This window comes from Takifugu rubripes, chromosome 3 (genome assembly GCF_901000725.2).
Source record: "Takifugu rubripes chromosome 3, fTakRub1.2, whole genome shotgun sequence".
Classification (NCBI taxonomy): domain Eukaryota; kingdom Metazoa; phylum Chordata; class Actinopteri; order Tetraodontiformes; family Tetraodontidae; genus Takifugu; species Takifugu rubripes.
This window is the reverse complement of record NC_042287.1, coordinates 15,594,447-15,621,606: the sequence shown is the minus strand read 5'-3', so window position 1 is coordinate 15,621,606 and position 27,160 is coordinate 15,594,447. Positions and strand designations below refer to the sequence as shown.

Sequence of the window (27,160 nt, the reverse complement as noted above, 5' to 3'; positions counted from 1 at the left end):
ATGCGCACAAATCACAGCGTTATCAATGCACAATTATTGAGTTATCTTTTTATTTATTTTACCTTCTGACATTAAAAAGCCAAACACACAGAACATTAAAAAAACGTTTAATACAGATAAAGAGGTAGAGACAGACAAAGAGTTTCTTGTTAAATACAGAAAAGAGTTATAAAATGTCAGATTGTCATGGGGTTTCCTCATCGTGGGTCAAAGTCTGATGTCTGGTGCAGATAAGGAAAGAAAAAGCTGCCAATGTCCACGGAACAAAATAGTTCCAGATATTCCACAGCAACAAACTTATTCCAAAAACCTGCTATGAGATATTTCCAAAAGAACCTGTGAAACAAACAGAAAAATATATTAACACAGCAACAATAAGAAAGGCTAATAATTAGTTAAAAAGAAAAAAATTCTATTACATAATGTGTACAATACATAATATACAAGAATGACACTGCCTCAATCTGAACAGTAAAAATTCCACCTGGGGATTCTTTGCAATGCAATTTTAATTAATTAATTAAATTAAGGGTCTTGCGATTGATTGCGTGGCAGTTCCTGCATCCGTCATGCTAAGCTAAGCTAACTCTGAGGACTCAATCCTCGTCCGAGTCGAAGCAACGATCTATGAAGAGAGAGAATCGCACCGTGACTCCTGCTGAGCAGCTGCAGGTTGCGTCCCTCCTCCTGCACCTGGAGCTGCAGCACCTGCTGCAGCAGCTCCTGCCGCAGCGTTTCCTGCACCAGCCCCATCCTCTCCAGCTTCTCCCCGTTCAGCCGCAGCAGCGCGCGGCCTGGAGACGGAGCGAGCAGAGCCCGTGATTACCTCTCACCTTTAACCTCTCGGCTCAACCACGTGCTGTTTATAAAGGGCGGACCTGTGATGGCGTGGTGGGAGAAGGCCTCCACGTAGGTCAGGTAGTTGTGTGGACAATGTTTCTTCAGCCACTTGCAGACGTCCTGCTGCGACCACAACACCACGGGCCGGATCAGGCTGGGCTGAGTGGGGCTGGTGTGATATATCCCATAATTGTCACAGGAGCGATGCTGCATTGGCCAGAGATGCGGGCGGGGGAGGAGACACAAACGGCCATTTAACACACGGTGCTTCAGGGTGATGCTGAAACATCCACACACAGGAAATGTGATGCACTGAAGCCGGTCCGATTCCCGCGGTCGACCTTCAGCACCGCTGGGTTTGAAGCTGGGTTTTTTTCTTTGAATCTTTGGATCTGCAGCAACGTGACTTCTGACTGATTTTTGAGGGGGTTTTTATCCGAACATCTACTCGTGACATTCATCAGGAGAAACTATAACAGCGAATTTTACCTGTAAATCAGTAGTTCAGATTCTGCTGCACCGTCCCGTGATTAAAGAGTTTGACTGGATTGATGGAAACTGTGGGACCAGGTAACTGTTTAACTGACTAACACCTGGATATTTGGCCTATGGACAGTTGATCTGTGTCTGTCGATCAAACAACAGGATTATGAGGAGGGGGAGGAGGAGGTGGAGGGGGAGGAGGAGGGGGAGGGGGAGGAGGGGGAGGGGGAGGAGGAGGAGGAGGAGGGGGACGAGGAGGAGGGGGGGAGGGGGACGAGGAGGAGGAGGAGGGGGAGGAGGGGAGGAAGAGGGGGAGGAGGAATAGGAAGAGGGGGAGGAAGGGGAGGAGGAGGGGGGGAGGGGGAGGAGGAGGAGGGGGGGAGGAGGGGGAGGGGGGAGAAGGAGGAGGGAGGAGGGGGAGGAACAGGGGAGGAGGAGGAGGAGGAGGGGGAGGAGGAGGGTGAGGGGGAAGAGGAGGAGGAGGGGGAGGAAGAGGAGGAAGAGGAGGAGGAGCAGGGGGAAGAGGAGGAGGAGGGGGGGAGGGGGAAGAGGAGGAGGAGGAGGAAGAGGAGGAGGGGGAAGAGGAGGGGGATGAGGAGGAGGAGGAGGAAGAGGGGGAGCAGGAGGAGCAGGGGAGGAGGAGGAAGAGGGGGAGGAGGAGCAGGGAGGAGGAGGAGGAAGAGGGGGAGGAGGAGCAGGGGAGGAGGAGGAAGAGGGGGAGGAGGAGGAGGGGGAGGAGGAGGGGAAGGAGGAGGAGGAGAAAGAGGGGGAGGAGGAGGAGCAGCCGCCTTAAACCAGGACAGTTCACAGCACAGAGCGACTGTGTCTGGCCTCTAATGAAGCCGTCGCCATCTAAAAATATCTCGGCAGCAAAAACGCAACAGTAACGGTCGAATTCTTTACTGGTGGGATTTGCGTCTCTGTCCTGCACCGACGTCGCCTTGAGGACCGCGAGAGCCCGGCCGCCGCGGGGCCCAGCAAGGCGGCGAAAGACGGCGACCAGACGAGCAGTTTCTACCCCCCGTTCGTCTCATGGAGACGACGTGGACGAGGCAAAGGTGACGGGGGGGGGAAGGGGGGGGGGGGGGGCAGCTGAGCTGAATCCTCCTCACGCTGTTCATAATCTGTCGAAGCTTCGCTTCAGTGATGCCGCGGTGGCCTTTGGCGTCCCAGCCCGGGGAGGGCAGACGCAGCTCCGCATACCTGAGGGACACTAATGATCAGGTGCCCAATCAGGCGCCGATCAGGTGCCCGATCAGGCGTCTGGGTGAGACCTCCCACATCACGCAGCTGACAGACGATTCCGTTGTTTTTCCTCCCTCCTCCTTTATTCTTCTGCTTGTTGCGACACGATTTAGTTCAAAGGCCGTTGTCTTTATAAAACAGCTCAAATGGGGGCCGGAGCAGTAAATGAGCCGCTGCGTCAGAGGAACAGGAGGAAGCTTTTGTTCGTCAGACCCCAGCTGAGGCGCCTGTGGGCCAGAGGAGCGAGAGACGGGTCGCTGCCGTTCTAACAGATAAAATCTTAATTTTCCGTCTCAGGACGGCTCCTTAACGTTGGGACGCCGTTGCCTTCAGCCTGTGGAGATGCTCCTGGAGGCTAACGGACGGCCGGGTGGTGTCATGTGACGTTTTGAGGCGGCGTGCCCGTTCAGTACCTGCAGGGCCTCCGTGCCCGGCCGCTGCAGCAGCTTCACCGTCCGGCCTCCCGCCGTCTTCTGCCCCCGCCCGTCGTGCCAGGTCAGGTTCCCGCCCGTCCGCCGGCTCAGCTGATGCTTGAAGTCCTCGGACAGGGCCCGGTACTCCACGGCCGGGCGGCAGAAACTGAAACTGGACGCCGCTGCGGAGACAAAAGCAGAAGCCGCGCTGAGGGCGAGGCGGCAACAACGACGCGGCCGAGACGCCGAAAGGCTGGAGGCCCCGTGGGTTACCGGTGACCTCATCGGCACGCCGCCTGCTCACACACGCTGTGTTTACTCTGCCTCACCTGGACAAGTTCCTCTTCCAGATGTTTGCTAGCAGGGCTGCGCGATGAGGCGGGAGCATTAACCCGACATCCAGCCATTAATTGTAAACAGGGCGGCGCTGGCGCTGATCCCGACAGGGTCGTTACTGATTCATGTGCCAGATAGGAAGATTTTCCTTGATGTGTTTGAAGCTACGCGTGCACGCGCGAGAGTGCGCGCATGCACTTTCGAGGGCCTATCCGACTAAGAGAATTTAAAAGGAGGACAGAATGAGAGAAGGTGCATCCTGGGAGATAGTTGGGGGATGAAAGAGCGCCTTTTTAGCGTTCCCCCTTTGTTCCTCCTTCCTTTCCGTCACTGAACACGTCCGAGGCCTCGAGGCGGAACAACACCATCAGCCTCTTGTGGGGAAAAGTCTGGATGTGATTTTTTTTAAATGAAATTAAATGCAGATAATCAGGAACACTTGTCCGCCTCCTTTTCCTTTTTACGAGAGGAAATGTTCTCATTAATGAACACAAAGGAACTGCGGCGCGGGATGGAAAAGCTGGAAAAAACCTCTTTAATGACCAAGAATCCCATTAAAATGCGCAGCTGATTAACGCTCCAATTTGTGGGTTGTTTTCTTCGGCGTGATTTCGGGTCATACCGACGAGGCAGGTCACCTTCAACCACGGGGATTGGAGCTCTCGGTGCCGTTCGGAGCGCTGTCCACTTCAGCACCGACAGAATCCAACCTCCGGACCCTAGAGGTCCGGAATGGGCCGCCACACTTTCGGTTCCGCCTGCTCCCATGTAAAATCCCCCCAGTGGAGCCTAAAAGGGCACTTTTCTCTCATGAAGTCCGAGCTCATGTGGGTTTTGGTGAGCAGTACCGGCACAGCGGACCTGGGAAACCGGTCTCGCGCTAAACCAGGCAACTGCCGCGCGAGTGTTCGGTTCCAAAGGAACCTTCGAACCAGGTTAAAGAGACGTAAAGAGGTGCCTACCGTCCACGGCCATGGCGCTTCTGCTCCGTCGCGGATCTACTCAAAGTCTTCCATCGTCTCCGGACCGACCCCGTCCCGCTGCCACCTCTGCGCGTCCTTCCCTGCGTGCTAAAGTTTCTGTGGCGCGTGCGTGAGACAAGAAGAAAGTGTGGTTAACGCTTAAAAAAAAAAACCGCCTTTAAAGCGGCTCACGCGCCGTCTGTCTGACCTGACGACAGGAGTGTCCACGCGCAGCTGACGGACTGGTTCCGCTGGCTCAGGCGCGCGCTCGTGTGTACTTTTACGTGTCGTGAGAATCAGCCGCGCGGCTTTTTCTCAAGAGTGCGTGAGCGCGCGGCCCCGGGCCCTGTAATTAACCAGGCAGAGCGGCTTCTGAAAACAGCCGGATGAAAAGGCTTCTCATCACCGCAGCATCCCACTAAAGGAATCCCCCCCACCGCCAAGAAAGGGAGCTCTGTGCGCGCCCCCGGGCACTGGGCCCTCTCTGTCACAACGACTCTGTGCGGGGTTTGTTCAGAAACGCGGCAGAAAACATCACCAGATCCTTCTTTCAGCCTTTACGCGTCCCACAGATCAGCGGAAACGGAACCTAATGATACAAACCAATATACCTGCTACTATAGTGACGATAATAACAATAATACAGGATGTTGACAACATGGACCCCCGCAGGGAAATGCCACTGTAGGTAGATTGGTTACATAAATGAAAAAGCTTTTTAATTTTAAATAGGGCAACCTAAAGTTTGGCTGCTCGCTGCAACAGTTTTTAATAAAACCTTTGGGAAAAGCCGATTCTCGACGTGACTTGAATTAAATATTTTATCAGCTCCTCGACAGTATTTTCCATAAATAACTCATAAATCAGGTTAGTCTGGTTTTGGGAGCCTCCAAAGACGCGCCAAACTCTGATCCTGCAGCTAAACTGGCGCGAAAATAAAATAAACAAAATCGAAATTACAGACTCAGCCGCGACATAATCTTCAGGTTTTACACGAATCACATGGTGGGCGGAAGTTAAGGGATAAAAAGATTAAAGTGGCACCTTGAAAGTAAATAAATATGCAGCGAGACGCAAACACCGCCCCCTAGTGGACACCGGGGCGACGCAAAACAATAAATGTACATATATTTAGAACTTGAAATAGGGGAAATAGACAGAAAACCGCGATAAAAAGCAGAATTTGCTCCTTTTTCTTTCCGAAAACAATATTTGGGCCAGTCTGATGACGTCCGATGTGATCACAGCAAAGTTTAGCCTCATGTCCGAGTGTCTCCCCCTCGTGAAAAAAAAGCCCCCCCCCCCCCCCCCCCCCAGGTTTGTTAAAGGACGCTACACCCCCCAGTCTGAACTGTAATTACTCCGATTCTCGAGCAGAAACTATTTTCCCAATACGTTGTTGGTGATTTGCTGGTCATTTCCTGGGAAACAGGAAAGAATTGTTTGAATTAAAGCGCTCGAAGGAGAATCATCAATGAGATCAATTGATCACAAATACGCTTTACACGCCGACAAACTTCGCTGTTTAACAAAGATGGTTTCTCATCATTTTACACCGAGCCAGATTACCTTTTTGTTATTGTTAAATTATAGAATATACTGTACAGTATACTGAATCGCCAATAATACTGTCATTACCAACAGCCAACACAAGGGGGCGGCATCGCTCCAGTTACAAGAACACGAGCCAGTTGACATTTTCATTTAAAAATAAAACCCTTAAAAATACATTACAATTTAACTCCAATGCTATAAATAATATTGCTCCCCCCTCTCTTAACATGTGATGGAACAAACCATTAAAGAAATAATGGAATCTTCCTTCCAGGTGGTCACGGATGTTGACCACAGTTGACCACGAGCAAGCAAATGAAATACTGTACATTCCTCTGTATCTTTGGTTGGGAGGTTATTTTTACGAGAACTTTGGCAATGTTGTCTCGCTTTATTGCCAGAGTGCTCGTAAAAATAATCAATAATCAATCAAACAGCCATTCTGTTATGCATCTATTTACATTCTGCAGGCACACACACATGAAATTAATTTTCCCTGTAATCTCCAGTCCCTTTCTTCCCCCCCAGGAGGGTTTCAGTCTGGCAGTTTTAATCACAGTAGTTTTAATCACAGTAGTTTATTCCATGGCTGATATTAAAGAGAACGCAAACGACCGTCAACTTTTCAGAAACAACGTTTCCTGAGCTTCTCTCCTTCAACTTGAGCTCCTCTCAGATGGATTATCGGGGGTCACGCTCGCACTCTGGTTTTTAACAAAGCTTTGGATATGAACACACACACTCTTATTCTTTACCATTTCTCTGAGTTTTTAAAGTGTAATTTGCTGGATTATCTGTGTGTGTGTGTGTGTGTGTGTGTGTGTGTGTGTGTGTGTCTTCCAGATGTGCACACCCAGCCAAGACAGTCCAGTAAAAGTCAACATCTTGGCTAATGTGTTAAGTGTGGGTGACCTCCGGCCCTGCGTGTGGTCTCCAAATGAGGTTTAACCCAGGAAAACATTTGCTTTGTTTAAAGACGCCTCATCAGGAACTCTTCAAATCTGCCAAAGTCCTGACATGAAATCAGAGCTGGGTCTAATTTCTGTATTTTCTAGTCCTTTAGGGTGATTATGTGACTCGCCACCCTTAAAATGCCCCTTTTCAGCCTTCAATTGCTTATGGAGGTCAAATAAGATAAGAACTTATCAGATATAACAGACACCACATTTATGAGTGTTTCCATAATCCGTGTGATTAAAGTTGTTTGTTACCCGACACAGTCAAACCACTACGCCGCCACGTTAAGCTGAATGAAGCATAAATCTCAAAGAATGGGGTTTTATCTGGATTAAAATGATGCCACGAGTAAAAAAAAAACAACTTCATTCTATAACTCATCTGTCTGTCGGCTCCAGCAAATTCCGAAGTGATTCAGAAGGACTGTTGGGGGAGAGCGGCCGAGGCTAAAGCCGAAACCACTCAGCCTAAAGACCCACAGAGAGATTTTCATCTCCCTTCAGAATCTGGACCAGCGGTGTGAAAACTAAACAGGCACAAAGAAACAGGAAGGAGACAAACACAAATGCAGCTGCGCAGATGCGGCACAGACCTTCGCAGACGTGTTTCAGGGGTCAAGGTCGCCCCACCTGCATGACGCGGCCACGTGGAGGCTCTATGAGCAGGCCGACGCACGCCCGGCGATGGGCAGCTGCGGGTGTGTGATGCCATCGAAGGAAAATCCTGGGTGGAGCCGCCGGAGGAACAAAGCTGGGCCTGTTTCACAGCGGCAGAAAGTCGGAGTCAACGTGATTTATGTGATACAATGAGCACTTGTTTACAAAGCAAGTGTGTAAAAAAGAGCTGAATGTAACACACACACACACGCACACACACACGCACAGGGTGGTTCCAGGTAGAAGAAGGTAGGACTTCATGCAAACAGGATACAGGAAATGAGCCTGTCACTACAAGACTCTTACAAAATAATGGACACAATGTTGCCTTTGATGAACATGAATTTAGTTGCAACAGCAGTGTGTGTGTGTGTGTGTGTGTGTGTGTGTGTGTGTGTGTGTGTGTGTGTGTGTATATGATCTGACTCTAAATTGCAGAATGAATCCTATTTTCTTTTATTTGAGCAAAGCCACAAAAGAAAACCCCTCATAAATCTCCGTCGCCGAGCTCGGAGCCGTCGTCTCCCCAGTAAACAGGCTGGTTTTGTCCTTCTTCATCCTCGTCTTCGTCGGACTTTCTGCAAAAACAACCATGTGACTCAAACGCACACGCGTGAAATCTTTGCCGCGATTCCTCCGATTCAAAAGAGGATATGATCCCGTCCGTCTAAACTAGGCCTTTTTAAGCTTCATACTTGCATTTAATGGACCGGCGCGGCTGATGTTGCCTCTAAACGACCTTTGAACTCTTGTCAACACAGGAAGGTGACTTTACCCCACCGCACAAAGACCCATGTTGTGACTGAAAGTCCCGGTTTGTGTGCAGCTTGTGGGCGTGTGCGTGTCGCAGGCTTCCACACAGACTCTTTATTTTTATTTGTTCCCGTTTCTGGAGGTTTGCTGTTAAGTGGGCGTTTAAACGATCTCAGTGTGCACGTGCGCAGTAAAAAGGCTCAAGATGCTTCGCAGGTTCCGCTGCCCAAGATTAAACTAACTAGCAACAAAACCCTTTAAAACCAGGAAAACAGATCCCAAATCACATCACAAAGCCCTGATTTATGTTCCTGTTGATGCAGATTCACCTTCAGACCTCCTTCACTCGTGCACTTGGTGCCGTCGTGCACACAGTGACGTTCTGTTCCCAGTCAGGTTCACCATGATCTCACCACGGGAAAATACGTGAAGTCCTGGTATATAATAAAAAAAACACACATTCTGGACTGAGGGTTACGGAAAACCACGACCGCGGTGACGGCTCTGCTCCATCGCTGTCAGTTTGGCGTTACCTTTCGGGGGTAGAGGGGGAGGAGACATGCAGATGGAGCCAGGGGAGACCTTTTAGTGGCGTCTGTGGTGCGGCAGCTTCACAGTGGACCGTTGTCGCGTCCACAGAGTCCACCACACCCACAGCATCAGCGCACAAGGTGGAATTCTGCTGCTTTATTCCAGGAGTGAGTGCAGCTGACGCTAAACCTCGAGGAGAGAGCTGGAATATTTGTCTCCTTTGGAATCTCCTCGAACCCAAGAGGAGCGTGTGTGGATGTTGGAAGATGACTTTTGAGAAGTGCAGTGTTTTCATCGCTCTGTGTTTGTCCCTGGCTGACGCTAAGTTCTACAGACCGTTCCAGCTTCACCAGTACAACACTGGACTCAGCCACCACCATGACCAAGGGAAACCAACCAGCAGGCACGAGTAAGTTCTCATCCTATCACCTGCCTTCCTCCTCCTCTTCACATGAAACGCGTGTGTTCCATTTATCTTCTGTCGCCTTTCCTCTCCCCTTTCAAAGCGGCCACTGCGCCTACGTGGTGGAAAAGACGGTGACCTTTACGGTCCAGGATGGAGCTGCGCCGTACGTGAAAGCCGAGTACAACAAGTGCTCCTGGGGTCAGAAGTGTCCGACTCTCCTGTGAGTAAACGGCTGTTTATCTGTTGGAATCCAGCCCTTAAACCCTCACAGCACTTCTCCAACTCTTCTGTTCAGGTACCGTCTGCTTTACAAGCCTCTTTACAAAGTGGCTCATAAAACTGTCACCGAGCTGGAGTGGCGTTGCTGTCCTGGGTTCTCTGGTTACGGCTGCGTGGAGGCGCGTCCGATTTACCAGCACCCCATGAGACCGATGCCGCCATTCAAAGGCCCGCCAATGAAAGGGCCACCCATGTTCAAGGGCCCCCCTAACGCTGCCGTGAAGTCCGGCCCATGGAGTCGACCTGAAGGACCTCCCACCAGCAGCTTTAACCCGTACACAATGCGCCACTTTGGGCCTCCGAGGTCCTCCCCCCACATAGACACCTCCTTTGAGCCTTATCCATCGGAGCCAGAGCTGCTGCCAGAACCAATGCCAGAGCTCCAGGAGCCACATCGAACAGAGCATGACCAAGAACATGAGCACGAACCTGCAGAACATTTACCAGAGGAAGCCCCTCCACCTCAGCATCCTGAGGGGGAGACCACAGGTGGGCGGGGTTTTCATATCACATCATGTCTATGTGTGTTTCATTTTTCACAATGTTTTTTTTCCCCCCTTTTTAGGTCACGCTCTAGACACTGAGACGGAGGACCGAATATATCGAATGGAGGAGGACGTCCAACGTCTCCACCAGGGTCTGGAGACCCTGAGAGGAACCATGAATGGCCTGGAAGACAGTCTGAGAGCATCACTGAGAGAAGATGCCAATAGGATGCTGTCAGCGCTGCTCTCTGCAGCGCCTGGTCCAATTTCTGCTCCCGCTGTATCCTCCAGCCCATCTGCTGTCGGGTTTGGGGAGATTCCAGGGGGGGATCTTGAAATCGAGGGTCTGGATGGCAGAGGTGGGTTTCCTGGCCTTTCGGAACTGAAGGTGAAAGTAGAGGAGCTCAGAACAGCGCTGAAAACTAAAACAGCAGAGCTACAAGAACTCAAAGGAACGGTGCTGAGACACGACGGCACCCTAACAAAGATGACCGGCAAACCTTCCTCAGACTCTGCTGGAGGTTTGCGGGGAACCAACCAAACATCTCTGGAGCAGCTGATCGAGGCCAAGCTGAGTGAAGCCAGGACAGAAATTCTCGGTGGGTTCGAGAAACGCGTCGAGACCGCAGAGGGCAGATGCGAGGAGAAGGTCGGGGACGTGCATCGACAGTGTCAGAGGGAGCAAGGGGAGCGCCAGGAGCAAATGGGGGACGCCTTGGAGGAGAGCACCACAACTCTGAGAAAAGAACTGACTGATGTCAAGACGCAGATACGCGGTTTAAAGTCTTCACAAAGCTGCTGCGGCAGAATGGCTGGACTGGTGGAAAGAGTACAGCTGCTGGAGACGTCTGTAGCGGGTCTAAACCAATCACAGGGGCACCTGAGAGCAGAGCTTGGTGGGCACAAAGACCACATAGAGGGAGTTCTGGAGGGGCGTCTGGGATATGTAGAGTCCAAGCTCAACCTGACTGGACAGAGTAGGAATGAGTCCAGGAGACTTGACAAAGGTGAGGAAGGACAGGGTCTGGAGACCAGGATGGAGGGTAAGTTGAGGGCTTTGGAAGAACGTCTGCTGATAGCTTTGGAGGAGTTGGGTAATGCAACTGCTCCGGCACTCCTGGAGGGCCACACTGTCCCCACTCTGGAAACAGAGCTGGAATCCATCCGAGGGAGACTAGAAGTGGATGTGGATCGAGTGCAGAGAAAAATGAGCAGCCTTAAGATGCTCTGCACCTCCTCCTGCTCCTCGCCTCAAAATCCACCGGACATACAAAGAGACTCTTCTGCAACTATGTCGGAGAAGCGGAGCGTAAAAGAGGCGCTGGACATGCACGATGACCGCTTAGACACCCTCAACGTTACCCTGCAACACATCATGAGGCACATGACCATCATGGACCGCCAGAAACAAGCAGAAGAGCACCCCATCCAGGGTGAGCTAACAATACTAAAATTCAATATCCGGTCAGTCAACCACACCCTGAGGGACCTTCAAGATACACTGGGGTCAGTGGTCCACCAGGTGGGTCAAGCTAACAGCTCCTGGCAGGAGAGAGAGGCTCGCCTCGCCCAGCAGATCAAGGGTGTGGTCCAGTTGGTGGGGCATCAGGCTTCCATGCTCGGGGCAGGAGAACGTAGGCTGACCCGACTCAAAGGTGAGCTGCAGGAAATGAAGAAACGGCTTGCTCAAGCAGTCCAGGGCTGCCGGAGCTCGGCCATAGGGGTCCAGAAAGAGGTGACTGAGGTCGGGGGTCGCGTTGCAAACGTGGAGGACCAATGTAAGGGTTTGAACCACTTGGCAGAGGACCTGGAGAGAATCAGGGAGGAGTTGGAGGGACAGTCGAACGGGCTCCTACAGCAAGTCAACGGCACTCTCTTCATCCACACACAACAGCTGTCCGAGTTAAGAGACGAACTCAGAAACTGCACCGCCACCGCGAAGCCATCACAGCAGAGACGTGGAGACACCTTCACTCTGAATTAGCTGTTTTAAGAGTGTGTGTGTGTGTGTGGGGGGGGGGTGCTTCAAAACTCCAGTTTCATCATCTGAACTAAGGGTGGTAAAAGTGCACTGAAATAAAGATGTTTGTAGATACAGAAGGAAGCGGCAGCTAATTGTGAGAGGACAGGTTTAAAGGAGCCACCGGGGCTTTTTTTTAATGTAACGGACTGTTGCAGAGGGCCCTGGGATGGGCTGCTGTTATGTTTGAATATATGTTAAGAATCTGTTTAATTTTATTCTGATTCCTTCGATCGCTAGAGTAGAACTACCCAAAACATGTTTTATATTAGAATTCTCCATCAATGTTTTCTACCTGATTTGTAAAAACACCAGCTAGAGCTACATAAAACTCAGCGCCAGGGTTTTAAAACACTGACAAACCAATAAAAACGATGCTTATGTCCTTTGCTTTCTTCGTACGTGACTAAAACGAACCATCACACACGCCCCAAACTGCATTAATTAAAACATTGGAGGTGAGCAATTACCGCCAACGGCTCATATCTTAGTCCTCCTCTCCTGCTGGGCTATAAATCTACTAAGTCAGCTGCCTCGGCTCACTTCCGAGATGATGCTAATAACCCAGGCCCGTTATTTCCTGCCTGCCCATCACACAAACAACCATTAAAATGGCAGCAGTGTGGGGGATGAGCCCACTGCTGCGTGAAAACCTTTTAGCCAGTGACATGGAGGGAATAAGAAATGTGGAGGTGGGGGGAGGAGGGCAGATGGGAGAGATAGACACCTCATTTACTGTACGTCGGCAGAGTGATGGAATCATTTTTATATGCGCTGAATATGAGAAACGCAGGTGAGTTTATCTGCATTTCTGTAATATTTCACATCACGCAACAAAAAACGCTGCCGCCAAACAGCGAACGCGCTTATTTCTTATCGTCCATGTCGTCGGGCAACACAGCGTTCCTGACTCTGACATCAAGACCTTAAGACATGAGGAAGGTCACCGAGGCTTGGGTCGGCCGTGCTGCTGCCCCCTCCGGCGCCCGCGGGCGGGCGGGCGCGGCGTTTGTGATGATGCAGACGTGACGCTGCTGCAGGACCAGAGGAAGCAGAGAAGAATCCGCCAACAGGAGAAGAGACGACGGGCAAAATAGGCTGGCGACGTGAGGCTGGATTAAAAGTCTTGTGGTGCAGATAACAACCAGCCTGAAGCGGGTCCGTTTGGCACTACTGGACTGTGTAGCAGATAGTTAAGAACGCCTCAGCGTCCTCCTCCAGGGACTAGAACACTCTGGGCGTCCACGGTTTATAAGCCGGACTCTTCAGGAGCTCCTTAAATGGAACTGCTCACACAAGCCCCACGTTTGCCTGGAGCCTTTCTGAGCAGATGTCGGGACAGAGAGGGCGGCCGGTGCCTGGTAAAACTGTCTCCCCCGACTCAGAGTCTCGCCACTGCTCACACGCGGATTTTGAGGTCCGCTCCCAGCACACAAAAGACGTGTGTGGAACCAGAGAACATCTACACATGAATCACCCCGTGCCATGTGCCTAAGCTAAATGTGTAGCACACACACACACACACACACACACACAGAAATCAAAACACTTTTGTCCTTCAGATGTTATTACTGACATAAAAACCACTCTGGAAAGACATGGCAAGAGGTTGCATCATGAATAATTCCAATAAAGGGATTAAGGGCTTTTTAATGGGAATCCTGCACCCATTTAACGAACAGGCCCATCAGATGAAACACTCAGTGCTTATCTCACCACTTCCATTCGTCCTGGCTCCAACACACGACGGGTTCCGGTCAGAGTTAATTGTTAAAACCTGGCACAGGCCTCAAAGCGGAGGGCGAGGACGGCAAGGAGGAAATTATTTCCAGCCTATGGAGCAACTATCTGACACGCTGCTTAATTAGATGTTAACTGTCCTCGGCACGGATTCCCCTCACGCACTCCTGCTCCACTCGGATTGGATGTTTGCGGCGTCAACGGAGTTCAAGGATCGCACGCAGATGCGAGCCGGAGAGCAGGATTAACCGCCGGGGGAGCCCTTTAGCGCAGCCAAGCCTAATAACCGTGGAGACAATTCACACAGGAGCACATCTGCCGCATCTGCAGTAAAAATATAGCTCATAATGGAAAAAGGTGGGGCCAGAACAGCATGTTTCCGGTGTAATGAAGCCCTCCACCGGTCTGCCTGAGCCTGCCCGCTGTCACCCACAGTGAGTCACGCAGCAGCAACATTCCGGACCTCCAGCGGTGACCCCGGGTTCATCTAAACGTGTCGGAGGGAGCAGCCCGGACCCTGCGCTGGAGTATTAATATGACAGAGGCTTCCTGACAGCCCCGCAGCCTCGGCACAGCTCAGCCACTGAGCCCACGCAGCCTTAAGCGGCTTTCTGTGACGGCCATTCAAAGTCATGGAGCAGGGCGGCGGGCACGGCGACGCGCGGCGGAGCGCGGCGGGCGCCGTGCCTCAGGTGCAGGGTAGGGACGCATTCACTGTCAAGGTGAGGAGGAGATCTTCTTTCTGAGGCTGTCCCCGGTTTCAGAATCTATTTTATGTGCGTTGTCTTCGCAGCCACGCCCCTTCCTAAATAATCCTTTTCATTTTTCTAAAGTGCGAGCAACAGGAATTAATATTATAAAACGCAGACCGGAACTCAGCACTCAAGAAAAACACCTCTTCGGATGATTTCCTTCATGATTTTTTTTTGTCTTTGTGCCAGTTCTCGTCTTTCTCGACAACTTTCCCATCCAATTTATGTATGAAGCACATTTCTAGCATAACAGAAGCATAAACATTTGGTGCTTTACATTTATTTATCTTCAAAATACAACCTGTGGTCTGAATCTCTACAGTAAATATGAAAGCATGTTGAACCCCGGGAGCAGAAACACAGCGACGTCCTTCCACATCCAGACGGATTTAGTGTTTGATTTATGACAGACGCGTGAAAAACAACCACAAACGCATAAAACAAGGAGGAAAAAAAATGAAATGTGCATCATTGATTCGGGGATGAAATGTCCCTGGAAGCTGAGAGAGAAATTAAAGTGTCAGGGACGAGTGCGGAGAAGTGCTGAGAGTTTGGCCGGATTGAAGAGCGGAGTGGGGAGGGGCTCTTTGAGTCATCACACTCCCAGCTCACTAGTATTAGGCTCATCCCTCTCTCCCTCCCTCCCTCCCTCCCTCCCTCTCCCTCTCCATCTCTTACTCTCTCACCTTTCCTCTCTCCCTCTCACTGCTTCTCTGTCGTCCTCTCTCTCCATCCTCCTCTTCCTCTCACTGCCTTCCTCTTCCTCTCTCTCCATCCTCCTCTTCCTCTCACTGCCTTCCTCTTCCCCTCTCTCTCTCCATTCTCCTCTTCCCCTCTCTCTCTCCATCCTCCTCTTCCTCTCTCTCCATCCACCTCTTCCCCTCTCTCTCTGTCTTCCTCTCTCTCCATCCTCCTCTCCCTTTCCATCCTCCTCTTCCTCTCTCTCTGTCTTCCTCTCTCTCCATCCTCCTCTTCCTCTCTCTCTCCATTCTCCTCTTCCTCTGTCTCTCATCCTCCTCTCTCTCTCCATCCTCCTCCTCTTCCCCCCTCTCTCTCCATCTCTTACTCTCTCACCTTTCCTCTCTCTCTCACTGTTTCTGTCGTCCTCTCTCTCCATCCTCCTCCTCTCTCTCTCTCCATTCTCCTCTTCCTCTCTCTCATCCTCCTCTCTCTCCATCCTCCTCCTCTCTCTCTCCATCCTTCTCCTCCTCTCTCTCTCCATCCTCCTCTCTCTCTCTCCATCCTCCTCCTCTTCCCCCCTCTCTCTCTCCATTCTCTTCTTCCTCTCTCATCCTCCTCTCTCTCTCTCTCTCTCTCTCTCTCTGACCTGCAGTGACTGGTGGCTTCTTCCATTTCAGAGATGCTCGCTGCATCTCTCAGAGCTGACAGGAGCCCGTGTGCGTGTGTTTCCGGGAGAATACCTTAACTGGACTCTTTGGGGACACCGGTCCGGTCCCCCCCCCCCCCCCCGCCGTCTCCCTGCCCCCCCTGGTCTTTGTTCCTCCACCGAGCCTCCATGAGTTTAACTGAGGATGAGACATCCATCCCTGGAAGGTAAGCGGCACAGGACACAATTAAAAGAGTGATGGTGATTAATTAGGAACGGCTTCTGTTTACAGATCCCAGACAAATCATGTCAGAACAATAATTATGCCTCTTTGTTTATAAAAATGAATTATTAATCAAACTGATGACTGAAGGACAGTTAGTCAAGGTTCAGCAACCAACAATGTGAGTCAACTCTGCAATTATTGTTTTAAATTAACAGCCTGTTGACACTAACGTGACTGTCAAAACAGCACGTGCACGTGTTATTTTCCAATTACCTACAAGCATTGACTCAATCAAAGTGGATGACCTTCAATAATTAGGCCCACATATATCTCACACTGAAATCAGCCCCCCAACACCAACTCAGACTGTGATTATGTAATCTATGATGAAGGGAGGCAGTTCGGGGTGAGTGATGAACTGCGCCTGATTATCTCGTGCGCTCTCTGTGCACGTTGTCCTCCGATCATCAGAATTGTGACATCTCCAGCTATAGTTGGGGGAATGGCACCAGAGCCGTGTCGGATGACTCGGATCCCCTCATAATCTCTGCCTGACTGTCAGCTCCTCCATTCTGTGACCGTTCCAGTTCCCTTCCATCTCACGGGATAAAGAAATAAATTGGACCTTAACGTGATCGGCATTTGCGGGAAAGTACCGCAGGTACTATCGTCACATTTAAGATCATCGGCCCCCTCTGTACCAGGAGTCTGCAGCACATTTAAAAGTATTTCAGAGGTTTCTTGGAAATGCTGGAATCTTGGCTGTGATGATCGGAGACCCATAAAAGTCTGAAATATCTGGACTGATATGAAAAACAATAAAGCACAGTCAAAACATCTCGCCCAGGACTGTCGACAGTTCTCCAAAAATGACTCCAAGACGTCCTGATGGCTCCAGAGTGGCTGCTCGGAAATCACATCAATGTTTTTCTTCCCTTTCTCCTCAATCGTTGGTTTTATTTATTGCACTGAAAATGAAATTGATGAGCTGATCACCTTTGATTGGACGTTTACAGCGACGGCAGAATTCGTGCGCAGATGTTGATATTTTTGCAACAGTTGCAGGACATTTCAGCACGATTTCACATTATAAAACAACTAAAGTTTAACTAACTAACTAAATAAATAACTGAGAAAACTGGTAAACTACGTAGTTATTAGTTTGATCCCAGAGCCTAGTGTCATAATGCAGTCAGCCGCTAGAGGGCGTCTTTATTGTTAAAGAAGACCTATACATAAATATAGGTTAACCTGCATATATTTATTATTGCATATAAAGAGTAAACACTGCAGTAGCGGCAGGATTTTAAAAGCTCCACCGGGAAACTCGTGAATTAAGTGATTTAATTCATAACTAATTATTGCAGTGTTTTGGCTCCAGTCGCGCAGTGACAGGAGGAACAGATGACCTGTCTGTCCTTGTACTCATCATCAGGGCAAAACAGGCAGATTAATGCATCTGTCAGTTTTTGCATGGTAAAAATCAACTCGGCAAACTGAAACAATTGACGTCGGGTGACGAGTGATTCAGATCTGGTCAGCTCAGATTACAAGAACGCTTCAGCGCAGATACATTGAATGATGTGTTCATTCTCCACAGTCATTACATAAGATATGTCACCGCACTGCCTGTGATGTCTGACAGAGTGGCCTCCAACTACTCAGTCATGCTGCTAAAGGACATGGTAAATACTGTCATTCGCTCCCAGACAGTCACACACAGCCACAGCAAATATTCCATCTTCGATCTCATAAAGGTCTCGCGGCTCTTGGGGCACAAACGCATAAAAAAGGTTAAAAACAACTGAATATAATGCAGCAAACTGTGAGCTTAAGGGGGAAAAAAGAATGGCCTTTTTCCCAGCTGCCGTGCCTTGAAACCTCCTGGAAATGCAACGCAATTACATTTTGAACTGAAGGGACAAAGCCAAGAAATAAGGACAAGAGACACGAATGTTAAAAGCTACATGTGACGTCCAGAATTGTGGGGCTCCGTTAAACACGGGAGGTTTGACTCAAACACGAAGATTTCATCCTGCTATGAGCTGTTTTACCACAGCAGTGAGGTCGGCGTTGCTGCCCGTGTCAGAGACGTCCAAATAATCACAACTGAGCACCAGTCAGGCAGAAACAGCAGCGTCACAGCTCCAGCAGTCTGTCAGACCCCCCCCCCCCCCCCCCCGCTTCACTCGTGTGGCTGGAGGCCGTTCGTTACCATTAATAAGAAACGCGTCGCTACATTCAGCTCCAAAACGCAGATATGACTCGAGATCCGGAGCGTTCAAGCATCCAGGTGTAAGAATTCCCCTCATCCCACACCTGAGCGTACAGACAGAGCCGGAGCCCGAGGTGGTCACATGCCCGCTAACCTTCGCCGGCATCATTACTCTCAACATCTGCGACGGCGACGATTATTTGCCACCCCGGAGAATCTGAAGGCAGAAGGATTAAAGCGCCGGTTTATTAGATCAACTTGGCAGAAAGCGAAGGAGGACAGGACGTTTCTACCGGTGCTGCTGCTGCCGTCGGGACGGAATAGTGATTATTCCAGTTATACTCTACGGATGATGTCATTTGCTGATCACTGCGTTGTCCGACAGCGAATCTCTTTTTTTGTGACTTTGGCGTTGACCTTAGACTCTGAAAGGCTCCGACTCAGGTCCAAAGCACTCAGGCCGGCTGGACGTGTCGTCAGCGGCGGACGCGGCAGATCGCATAACGATGAATTCTGGTGCTTTATCCCGGGCGATTATCCGAGTCCTTGAACATCAGGGTTTTCGCGGCACGCTCTCAGATCATTGTGTCCCCACTCTGCTGGATTTATTTCTTTTCAAATAATAAGTATTATTATTCCATAAAGCAGAAGCTGCGTCAAGGGACATAATTCATCCCGGCTGGAGGAGATGATGCCGTCCAGATCCGGAATTCATCCCAGGCTGAAAGAAGAGAATTGTTCTGTCAACATGTGACTCTGGTGCTGACCTCTGACCTCTTCACACCGTCACGTATGACCCCGTGTCAGCTGAGGGCGCCGTGGCGCTCCTAATATATTGCAGTTGTTTTAATTGAGACTGTTTTTCTCTCCTCCAGCTCAAAATCCCACAGATCTGTTGCAAAGCCTCAAAGGTACAACCCTCCTGATTCTTCCCATCTGCAGCTCCAGCTTTTTATATTAGTGTTTAATACCAGCTGTCCTCAGCTCTCTTTTTTTTTGTACGGGATTATTTTTTCAAAAATCTGTTTTCACATCTGCGGCTGTGAGCTGTTGTGCAACACGGACAATAGAAGTCCGGCTTTCACTACGGGCGACGAAAGCGTCTCAGCCGGCGCCGGAATCCAGCCGAAACATCAACACCGTTGACTCCCACGCAGCTTCAGTGGTGATTTACTTTAATGCCGTCTGCGATTAACTATTCTTCCCCCCCTTTTTTTTTAAATTATTTTAGATGGGAAACGCTTCTGAGGCCTCGGATATATTCCTCTCCAAAATCTCCAAAGAGCACGACATCCTCATTGGTTCAATCTACAGCGTGTTCTGTAAGTTGGCGGCGCGGCGCAGACGCTTCCCGTCCCGCACGGACCCCAACGGCGTGTTTCTTTGTCCCCGCGCAGGTTTGCTGTCCCTGGCGGGCAACTGCATTCTGCTCCTGGTAGCGTATCACAAGCGGTCGATGCTGAAGCCGGCCGAGTTCTTCATCATCAACCTCTCCATCAGCGACCTCGGGATGACGCTCACCTTGTTTCCTTTAGCGATACCTTCGTCCTTTTCGCACAGGTGTGTCACAATGTGAAGAACGTTCGGTCGTGGGATGGTTGGCACCGGCGCTTGTGAACTGTGGCTTTGGTCTCCGTCACACCTCCGTCTTCTCCTCACCTGTCAACAGGTGGCTGTTCGGAGAGATCACCTGTCAGCTCTACGCCATGTGCGGCGTGCTGTTTGGCCTGTGTAGCCTGACCAACCTGACGGCCCTCTCGTTGGTGTGCTGCCTTAAAGTCTGCTTCCCTAACCACGGTGAGGCGCCAAAAAACCCACCTGGGGTGAAGAGAAGCTCAAGGTCACCGAGACCTCGGGTGGGGGTTGGGGGGGGTTATGACACGAGCGTGAAATTCCATCTACTGTCTCAACAGGGAGCAGGTTCTCTTCATCGCACGCGCGCCTCCTGGTGGTGGGAGTGTGGTGTTACGCGTCGGTGTTTGCCGTGGGGCCCTTGGTGCAGTGGGGCCACTATGGTCCAGAACCTTACGGCACCGCCTGCTGCATTGACTGGCAGGCGCCCAACCACGAGCTGTCCTCGCTGTCGTACATCGTCTGCCTTTTCTTCTTCTGCTACGTGCTGCCCTGCGCCACCATCATCCTCTCCTACACGTGCATCCTGATGACGGTGCGGGGGTCACGCCAGGCCATCCAGCAGCACGTGTCACCACAGACGAAGACCGCCAACGCCCATTCTCTCATTGTCAAGGTGATTTTGTGCATTTTAGACACTTTGGGGAGAAACTTAAAGTACAGTGGGACCTCTACTTACGAACGTCTCTACATGCGAATTTTTCAGGTTACGAAGCGTCTCAACGGGAAAATATTTCCTTTTGTTACGAGGGAAATTTCAGGATACGAAAGGCAAGAATACGCTACTGCTGCTACTCGCAGCTCGCGGAGTTTAGCGAACACAAACTTGCTTGTAGCTGCTCTGCCATTGGCTATCGCCCAGCATCTTCCTGTCATCCCATTGGCTAGGAGGGACGTCAATATGTACAAGTTTGTGTGTATCCCAGCGTCTGGGTGTTCGTATGTTTGTCCATTAGATGGCGGTGTTACCACAAGTGTTAAGGTTCGTTGCTAGTAATGACGGCTAATGTAAGATTAGCCTGTAATAAAGTTCATTTTGTTCCTGGAGAAGCCTTGCACTGAATTCCTACATTTATTGTGCGGTAATCTAATTGTAACATGTATTAGTTCTGATGCATTTTTATGATTTATATAAAAAAATTATGTCCGAATTTTTGGGGGCGAATTTTTTGGACGTCTCTACTTACGTAATTTTCAGGTTACGAAGCAACTCCTGGAATGACTTAAATTCGTAAGTAGAGGTCCCACTGTATTTCATCCCTTTTTCGTAGTGTCTATTCATTGTTTGCAGTTTCATATCCTCTCTGTCCGAGTATGAACAGTCCTTTTATAATGTCCTGTAACTTTCCCTTGTATTTTACACACTGTGATTAACTAATCACTACAACTTTGGACTTCTTCTCCCCACAGCTGTCAGTAGCCGTATGTATCGGCTTCCTCGGCGCCTGGAGCCCTTATGCGATTGTGGCGATGTGGGCTGCTTTTGGAGACGCCACTTGGGTTCCTCCTGATGCGTTTGCCATCGCCGCCATCCTGGCCAAGTCCTCCACCATCTACAACCCCGTCGTCTACCTGCTGTGCAAGCCCAATTTTCGTGAATGTCTCTATAAAGACACGTCCACGCTACGGCAGAGGATCTACAGAGGGAGTCCACAGTCTGAGCCCAGAGAACGCTTTGGCGGCACGTCGCAGCGCCACAAGGACCTGAGCATCTCCACGCGCCTCTCCAATGGACAGCAGGACAGCTACGGCACGTGCCTGCATTGTGCTGATGATGCTGAGCGGGGTCATGTGACCACCAGTCAAAGGACCGCGTGCATCCTGACAGGCTCCACCTTCACAGAGGTGACGGTCGGCCAGCTTTCAGCCGCACCAGCTGATTTACTGTAGCTGAGCTTTAGTGACATCGGTGTCTGCTTATTTCCTGTTGGATGATCCTGCGTCGTGTTCCAAAGGATCCACAAATGAGCCCAAAGTGTCTCGGCCTCCGTCAAAGTCAATCAGGCAAAAATGTGACGTTTCAGAGCAGGAAGGCAGTCAAGCTGGGAGCAGTCCTGTTTATCGTTTTGCGAGTGTTCAGCATTTTTAATGTGTTTTTCTGGTATCACTGAATATAAAGATATGTATATACCTGCCTGTGGATGTTATCAGATTCTTGTACAATCATTTGAAAAAAGAATAAAAGCATTAGACAATCATGTATCTACTTTATTTCCCCATAAAATCTAGAATTTTCAGGATAAAAATGCCCTGATAAGATGAGATAAGAAAACAGCTTATGGCACGGAAGATTGTTATCTTTTCATTTTAATAGATTTGACCTGTGCAAGTGAATAAAAATCCATCTGTCTCTCTGTCTCCATACGTCCTCACTTTAATTAACCTTACTTTATCCATCAACATATACTACAAAGAATTAAAACATTGTTTGATAGATAAGGACATAATCAGTCTTCTCTTTATAGATTAGAATTTTTAAATAGCTCTTTTTATTAGGAGCAAACACTGATGTTTTCATTTTATTTTATTTGTTGGTATAACGCATCTGAAAAAGCAGCTATATTGGATTCTTATTTATGGACATTTCCGGCTTTCTGCATCTTTATTTGATCTGCATTTACTGTGTATTTTTCAGCACACTGAGCAAAATCGTGATGACAGCTTAGCTGCAGCTGCAGGCGTTTCAGCCCCCTGAAGATAATCAACATGTGCAGGAGGAAAATATAAGAAAACACAGCAGAACTCATCAAAACCGACGCCAAACCTATGAGGCAGGCTTGTCACGTGATCAATGTGATTTACGTAAAAACTGATTTTAACTGGCAGGAAAACAGTCTGCAGGATAAAGACTCACCAAGTGGCAAGAACAGCCAGAAGCAGGAAATAAAGATTTGGTTGAAGATATTTTAATTGGGGGTAAGTCGCATTATTCAAAATGATACATATGTCCGTGTCAAACTAATTAACTAATTAACTTCACAGACCGTTTCCGAACGTTTCTGTGCGGAAGTGACGCGCTTGCGCGATGCCGCCATCTAGCGGACAAATACGAGAACGGCACATTACAAATCTCATGTTTTGTATCGTCGAGATGTATTAAACGAGACGCTTATATAGAGAGTCTTGGTTTTAAAAGCCAAATACAAATATTTCTGTGCTTTCGTGTCGTGTGTTCTGCAGTACCTCAAAAAAACTGGACATCTTGCTTCTTCCCGAGCTTTTGCGGCGCGCCTTCAGCTGCAGTTTGGGCTCCTTTACCCCAAGAAATGACGCCGTTTTAAGAGAAGGAAAACATAAAGATTTCTATTTAAGTTTCATTGCATAAACAAAAAGTTTTGATTGTGTTCTTGGAATGATCCGAGTTAAATCAACCTTTTATTATCTCTGGCGGAAGTCGCCATTGGTCTCGCGCTGAGGAAACGCGGCATTTTTAAATTTCGAAGCCCGGCAGCTCGATTAAAGCCCGGTTATAAAGCGACGTTTGTAAAAATTTAATCAAAATTAAGCGACTTTATAGCTTACCCTGGGGTTAGAGGGAAGTGAAATGCGTGCCATCGTAGAATCGTGTTAATTATATCGAGAGAAAAAAACAAAAACAAACTATTGCATCGAGACTGACGCAGATTATTTAGCTAATTAGCCGACCTTGACCAAAGAGGCTAGTGACGCGACTCGGTCATAAAAGTACCGAAAGTGACCAACATCGACACTTTTGTCAGCTGTTGCCTGCAGGGCGCCTCCATCGTCCCATCACGATGTTCTATACTCAACTCTTCACATCCAGCCGGGGGCCTCTCGCCAAGATTTGGTTAGCAGCACACTGGGAACGGAAGCTAACCAGGGCTCAGGTTTTTGAGTGCAATTTGGAAATAGTCATAAGAGACATGATTTCGCCCAAGGTATATATATATATATAAGGAAACAAAGAACGTCTACGATAACATTGTTACTTTTGCAGTGATGGTTTGGAAATGTCTTTGTAGGTGAAAATTGGTTTGCGGACTTCCGGTCACCTTCTGGTCGGAGTGGTCAGGATTTACTCCAGAAAAGCCAAGTATCTGTTGGCAGACTGCGGCGAGGCCTTGATTAAAGTGAAAGATGCATTCAGGCCAGGTACAGGACAAATAAAGAAAACCAAGTATGGAAGTAAATGCACCGTTCAACATAGAATAATGTTACGGTGCAGCGTAGAAAGGTGTTGGAAACGCGTGTTGCACGTTGTTTTTCTATATAATATTACAAACTTGTAGGTATATAAAGAAGGTAGACCAATTGCACCAAGTATTTTATGGGTTTTCCTATATGTGGTGGGGAAAGCCACCAGAGGGAGACAGAGCCTTGGTCCTTTAACATGTTAATTTAGTGTTCAGTGTAACCTTTCTGCAGTTTGTCTGTCATATGTACATAAAATAACACAGGATAATAATCCTCATCGGTCCACTACAAAAAAATCTCACTGTTATCCCTAAGGCTAAAGAATACATCTGCAAATAAGTCTGTGTTATGAATCAGTGGGAGCTTTTCATTGTTTTTCTCATGTTTTCATGCACCAGGTCAGACGGATTTGGCTGTCAAGGAGGCCGAAAGAAGAGCTATCACACTGATTGAAGATTTCACGGCTTTTGAAGATTTTGCTGTGTTTGATGCCCGGCTGCCGGACCTGAGGTAAAGACCTGCGGTTCTCTAATCTAAGCTGAACAGGACCTGAGTGCTTGTTCTGCCTTTCAGTGACATAGACCTCGTGGATCACTTCTCACTGAACCAGAGTCGAACAGAAGAAATCACTCTGAAGGAGGATTTTGGAAACGAGTTCTTGACCTTAGTTGATTTTGGTAAGGAACATGTTTTTGTGCTTGATGTAGGTTATTGTTTAAATGCAGCAGCAATAAATCTGCCACACCTGTCTTGTGTGTGTCTGCTGGGGGGGGGGGCAGGAGATGAATCTCAGATCAACCACACCAGGCTGATGGACATGAGCCTGCAGAGCCTGTCTCACCATGGGGACGCGTTTGGAGACGAGGGCAGAGGATTTGACCTGCTGGGTAAGAGCGTTTCCTCTTTCTGTTACCTAGAGTCCTTTAAAGGAGGATTTCTCCGGCCATTCGGTGCAGAACATATTTAATTTTATTCCCAATAATTTCCTCCTTGACTTTCAGATTTCCTGACAAACTCCAGTGACGACGCAGAGTCGACCGACTTCATCGCAGGAGGAGCTCGGAGGGAAAACGCCACGATCCCGCCGCTCGCCTGCTCACAGGGTGATGATGAACCCGAGTGCCCTTTAAGTCGCGGCCCAGAATCTGTGTTCGGACTGTCCGCGCTTCCAGACGCAGGGCAAACGCGGGTGGAGACGCCGGCGCTCAGCGAGACCCCCGTGCTCGGCGTCGAGGAGACGGGCTTTGCTCTGGAACCTGTGCCCATCACACGTACGTTCCCGACGTCCTGCTGCCTCACCCTGATCTCCTCAGGAAACCTGGTCATTTCCTAATCTTCTTTTCCTCAGCCAACTCTGAGAAGAGGAGGGGAAAGAGGAGACGCAAGCTGATTGTGGATCAGAACAAAGAGCTGAGCGACGCCACCATCAGGGCGCAGATCTCCGATTTTTCCGACCTGGTGGCCACCATGGACCTGGCGCCGCCCACGCAGCAGCTCATGTTTTGGAAGGAGAGCGGAGGCGCCCGGCGGCTGCTGTCCCGTCCGTGCTCCGCCGTCGTAGCGCCGCAGGTGATCGAGGTAAACGCACGCAGCTGGCGTCCCCGAATGAACGCCGCCGTCTTTAGAGCCTGTGTTTTCTGTGAAGCTCTTCTCCAAGTGTGGGAAACCTGGCGCCCGAGGGGAGGTGGAGAAGATGCGCCAGGACCGACGGGAAGGCAGGAACAGTCCTCTCAAAGGTTTGGACGGCCTGTTTTAAAAATACCCCCATTCTGAGCGTTATTGTGCTATTTAGATCGGAGAGACGCCAGCGTCCTCAGCGCCGACGGCATCAGTATTACGGATTCTTCGCTCCACCGCGACCTCGCACTCACCAGTCACATGACTGCTCCTCTGGAGACTCCTTCCAGCTGCACACAGGTGGACGAGAGCCAGGTGAGCTGGCGCCTTCAGTGATGTTCCCCCCCACCCCCCTGGATTTGGGATTGATCCTCTTTCTTTCAGGGTGAGAGCGGGTCAACGTTGGCTCAGCCAGAACTTCCGCCAGAAAACTCCACGTTGGTCCATCCATCCCTGGAGGAGGAGGGGATTCATCTGTCTTCGCTCAACTCTTGGGTGCCTGTGAACACACACACACACACACACACACACACACAGGGTTGGACCCCGCTGGGCTCCATATTTGTCTTGATCACACTACAAACTGTTAGCAGATGGCGAGTGTTTGTTTCCTGGGTTGTTTTGAAGATCTGTCCAACGCTGACTGGAATCTTTTCCTAACGTTCAGTCTGCAGAGGACAGCCAGGTCTTTGAGGACGGCAACATAAAGAGGAATGTGCAGGAGCTTCTGGACACTCTAAACGTAAGAACCTAAGCGAGAACACAGCTAGCTTTCAACACGCTGCTAACCGCAACGCTAAGTGTATCATTCTCTCTGGCGTTTTCTCTAAAATTCCTTCTTTTCGGGTTTGTCCAGAGCGACAGGGACGCCACCTTCAGCCTGAAATCGCTGTGTGATGGCGTCACGCGTTCCCAGGCTGCCAAAACCTTCTTCTGTCTCCTGGTCCTCAGGAAACGGCAGCGGCTCCACCTGCAGCAGGACGGTCCCTACGAGGACATCCTGGTCATACCTGGACCTAAAGACAAGTCCTCTCACATGGGCGCCTTCTAATGACAAACTCCAACTTTTCTACACTTTTGTGCGTCTATTTTTGTCTCATTTGTGAGGAATCTTTTGTGTGTGTGTCCCTCCCCGGATCCTTGGGATTTACTGGGCCGTATCCATGACAACAGACATGTTGGTTCGTAAGTCTGGTGTTCATTCCCAACACAGGCAGGTTTACTTCTGGCCTGGTGACTAACAGACTGTTCTTTTGTTGTTTAAAAAGGTTGTTTTCATCGTTCTTGGGCTGTAAATATGTGTTTGATGTAACTCGTTGGAATAATTGCATGAACTTTCTTTACAATTTAACCTGTCGGTCGTTCCAGGGTGAAAGTTCGCCGTCACATTATTGTCTTGCAAATCAATTATTTAAAAAATAAATAAATTTCTCTTTCTGAAATGTAAACATTTCATCTGTGTAGCCCCCTAAATGTGTCATTTCTTAAAATGGTCCCTGAAAAACATCCAGTATTTTATTTCTTTAATATATCCGTGACCTGTGGTGGTCAAAGTGGGCGGGGCTTGCCACGGCAT

General features: G+C 49.5%; 4 protein-coding genes across 11 annotated transcripts; 3 read left to right on the top strand and 1 right to left on the bottom strand.

Moving 5' to 3' along the window:
• Positions 1-38: 38 nt before the first annotated feature.
• On the bottom strand, positions 39-23,465 carry samd10a (sterile alpha motif domain containing 10a). 5 transcript variants are annotated; one of them, XM_029833546.1, is made up of 8 exons: positions 23,335-23,465; positions 22,996-23,064; positions 7,383-7,546; positions 4,280-4,396; positions 2,982-3,163; positions 879-1,047; positions 648-794; positions 39-336 (listed from the first exon to the last, which is right to left on the bottom strand). In XM_029833546.1, exons 4-8 carry the CDS (start codon positions 4,290-4,292, stop codon positions 314-316), a joined length of 534 nt encoding a protein of 177 aa, XP_029689406.1. In that variant the 5' UTR covers positions 4,293-4,396; positions 7,383-7,546; positions 22,996-23,064; positions 23,335-23,465; the 3' UTR covers positions 39-313. The 5 variants fall into 5 exon arrangements, with proteins under 5 accessions (XP_029689406.1, XP_029689405.1, XP_029689404.1 ...); XM_029833545.1 differs by lacking the exons at positions 22,996-23,064; positions 23,335-23,465 and having other exon boundaries at positions 7,420-7,798; XM_029833544.1 differs by lacking the exons at positions 22,996-23,064; positions 23,335-23,465 and having other exon boundaries at positions 7,383-7,797.
• On the top strand, positions 8,971-12,299 carry emilin3a (elastin microfibril interfacer 3a). The gene is made up of 4 exons (XM_011602784.2): positions 8,971-9,139; positions 9,237-9,356; positions 9,432-9,904; positions 9,981-12,299. Exons 1-4 carry the CDS (start codon positions 8,997-8,999, stop codon positions 11,882-11,884), a joined length of 2,640 nt encoding a protein of 879 aa, XP_011601086.2. The 5' UTR covers positions 8,971-8,996; the 3' UTR covers positions 11,885-12,299.
• opn7d (opsin 7, group member d) lies at positions 15,650-22,149 on the top strand. 2 transcript variants are annotated; one of them, XM_029833535.1, is made up of 7 exons: positions 15,978-18,939; positions 19,056-19,091; positions 19,412-19,502; positions 19,578-19,740; positions 19,850-19,977; positions 20,094-20,428; positions 21,223-22,149. In XM_029833535.1, the coding sequence occupies exons 3-7, from the start codon at positions 19,412-19,414 to the stop codon at positions 21,700-21,702; spliced, it is 1,197 nt and encodes a 398-aa protein (XP_029689395.1). In that variant the 5' UTR covers positions 15,978-18,939; positions 19,056-19,091; the 3' UTR covers positions 21,703-22,149. The 2 variants fall into 2 exon arrangements, with proteins under 2 accessions (XP_003963605.2, XP_029689395.1); XM_003963556.2 differs by lacking the exons at positions 15,978-18,939; positions 19,056-19,091 and adding an exon at positions 15,650-15,966.
• On the top strand, positions 22,516-27,026 carry rad21l1 (RAD21 cohesin complex component like 1). 3 transcript variants are annotated; one of them, XM_029833513.1, is made up of 13 exons: positions 22,516-22,728; positions 23,532-23,711; positions 23,796-23,925; positions 24,366-24,477; positions 24,541-24,644; positions 24,735-24,854; positions 24,969-25,238; positions 25,316-25,545; positions 25,613-25,703; positions 25,760-25,899; positions 25,969-26,079; positions 26,252-26,326; positions 26,441-27,026. In XM_029833513.1, the coding sequence occupies exons 2-13, from the start codon at positions 23,568-23,570 to the stop codon at positions 26,633-26,635; spliced, it is 1,722 nt and encodes a 573-aa protein (XP_029689373.1). In that variant the 5' UTR covers positions 22,516-22,728; positions 23,532-23,567; the 3' UTR covers positions 26,636-27,026. The 3 variants fall into 3 exon arrangements, with proteins under 3 accessions (XP_029689373.1, XP_029689374.1, XP_029689375.1); XM_029833514.1 differs by lacking the exon at positions 22,516-22,728 and having other exon boundaries at positions 23,537-23,711; positions 24,747-24,854; XM_029833515.1 differs by lacking the exon at positions 22,516-22,728 and having other exon boundaries at positions 23,537-23,711; positions 25,613-25,682.
• The last annotated feature ends 134 nt before the right edge of the window (positions 27,027-27,160 follow it).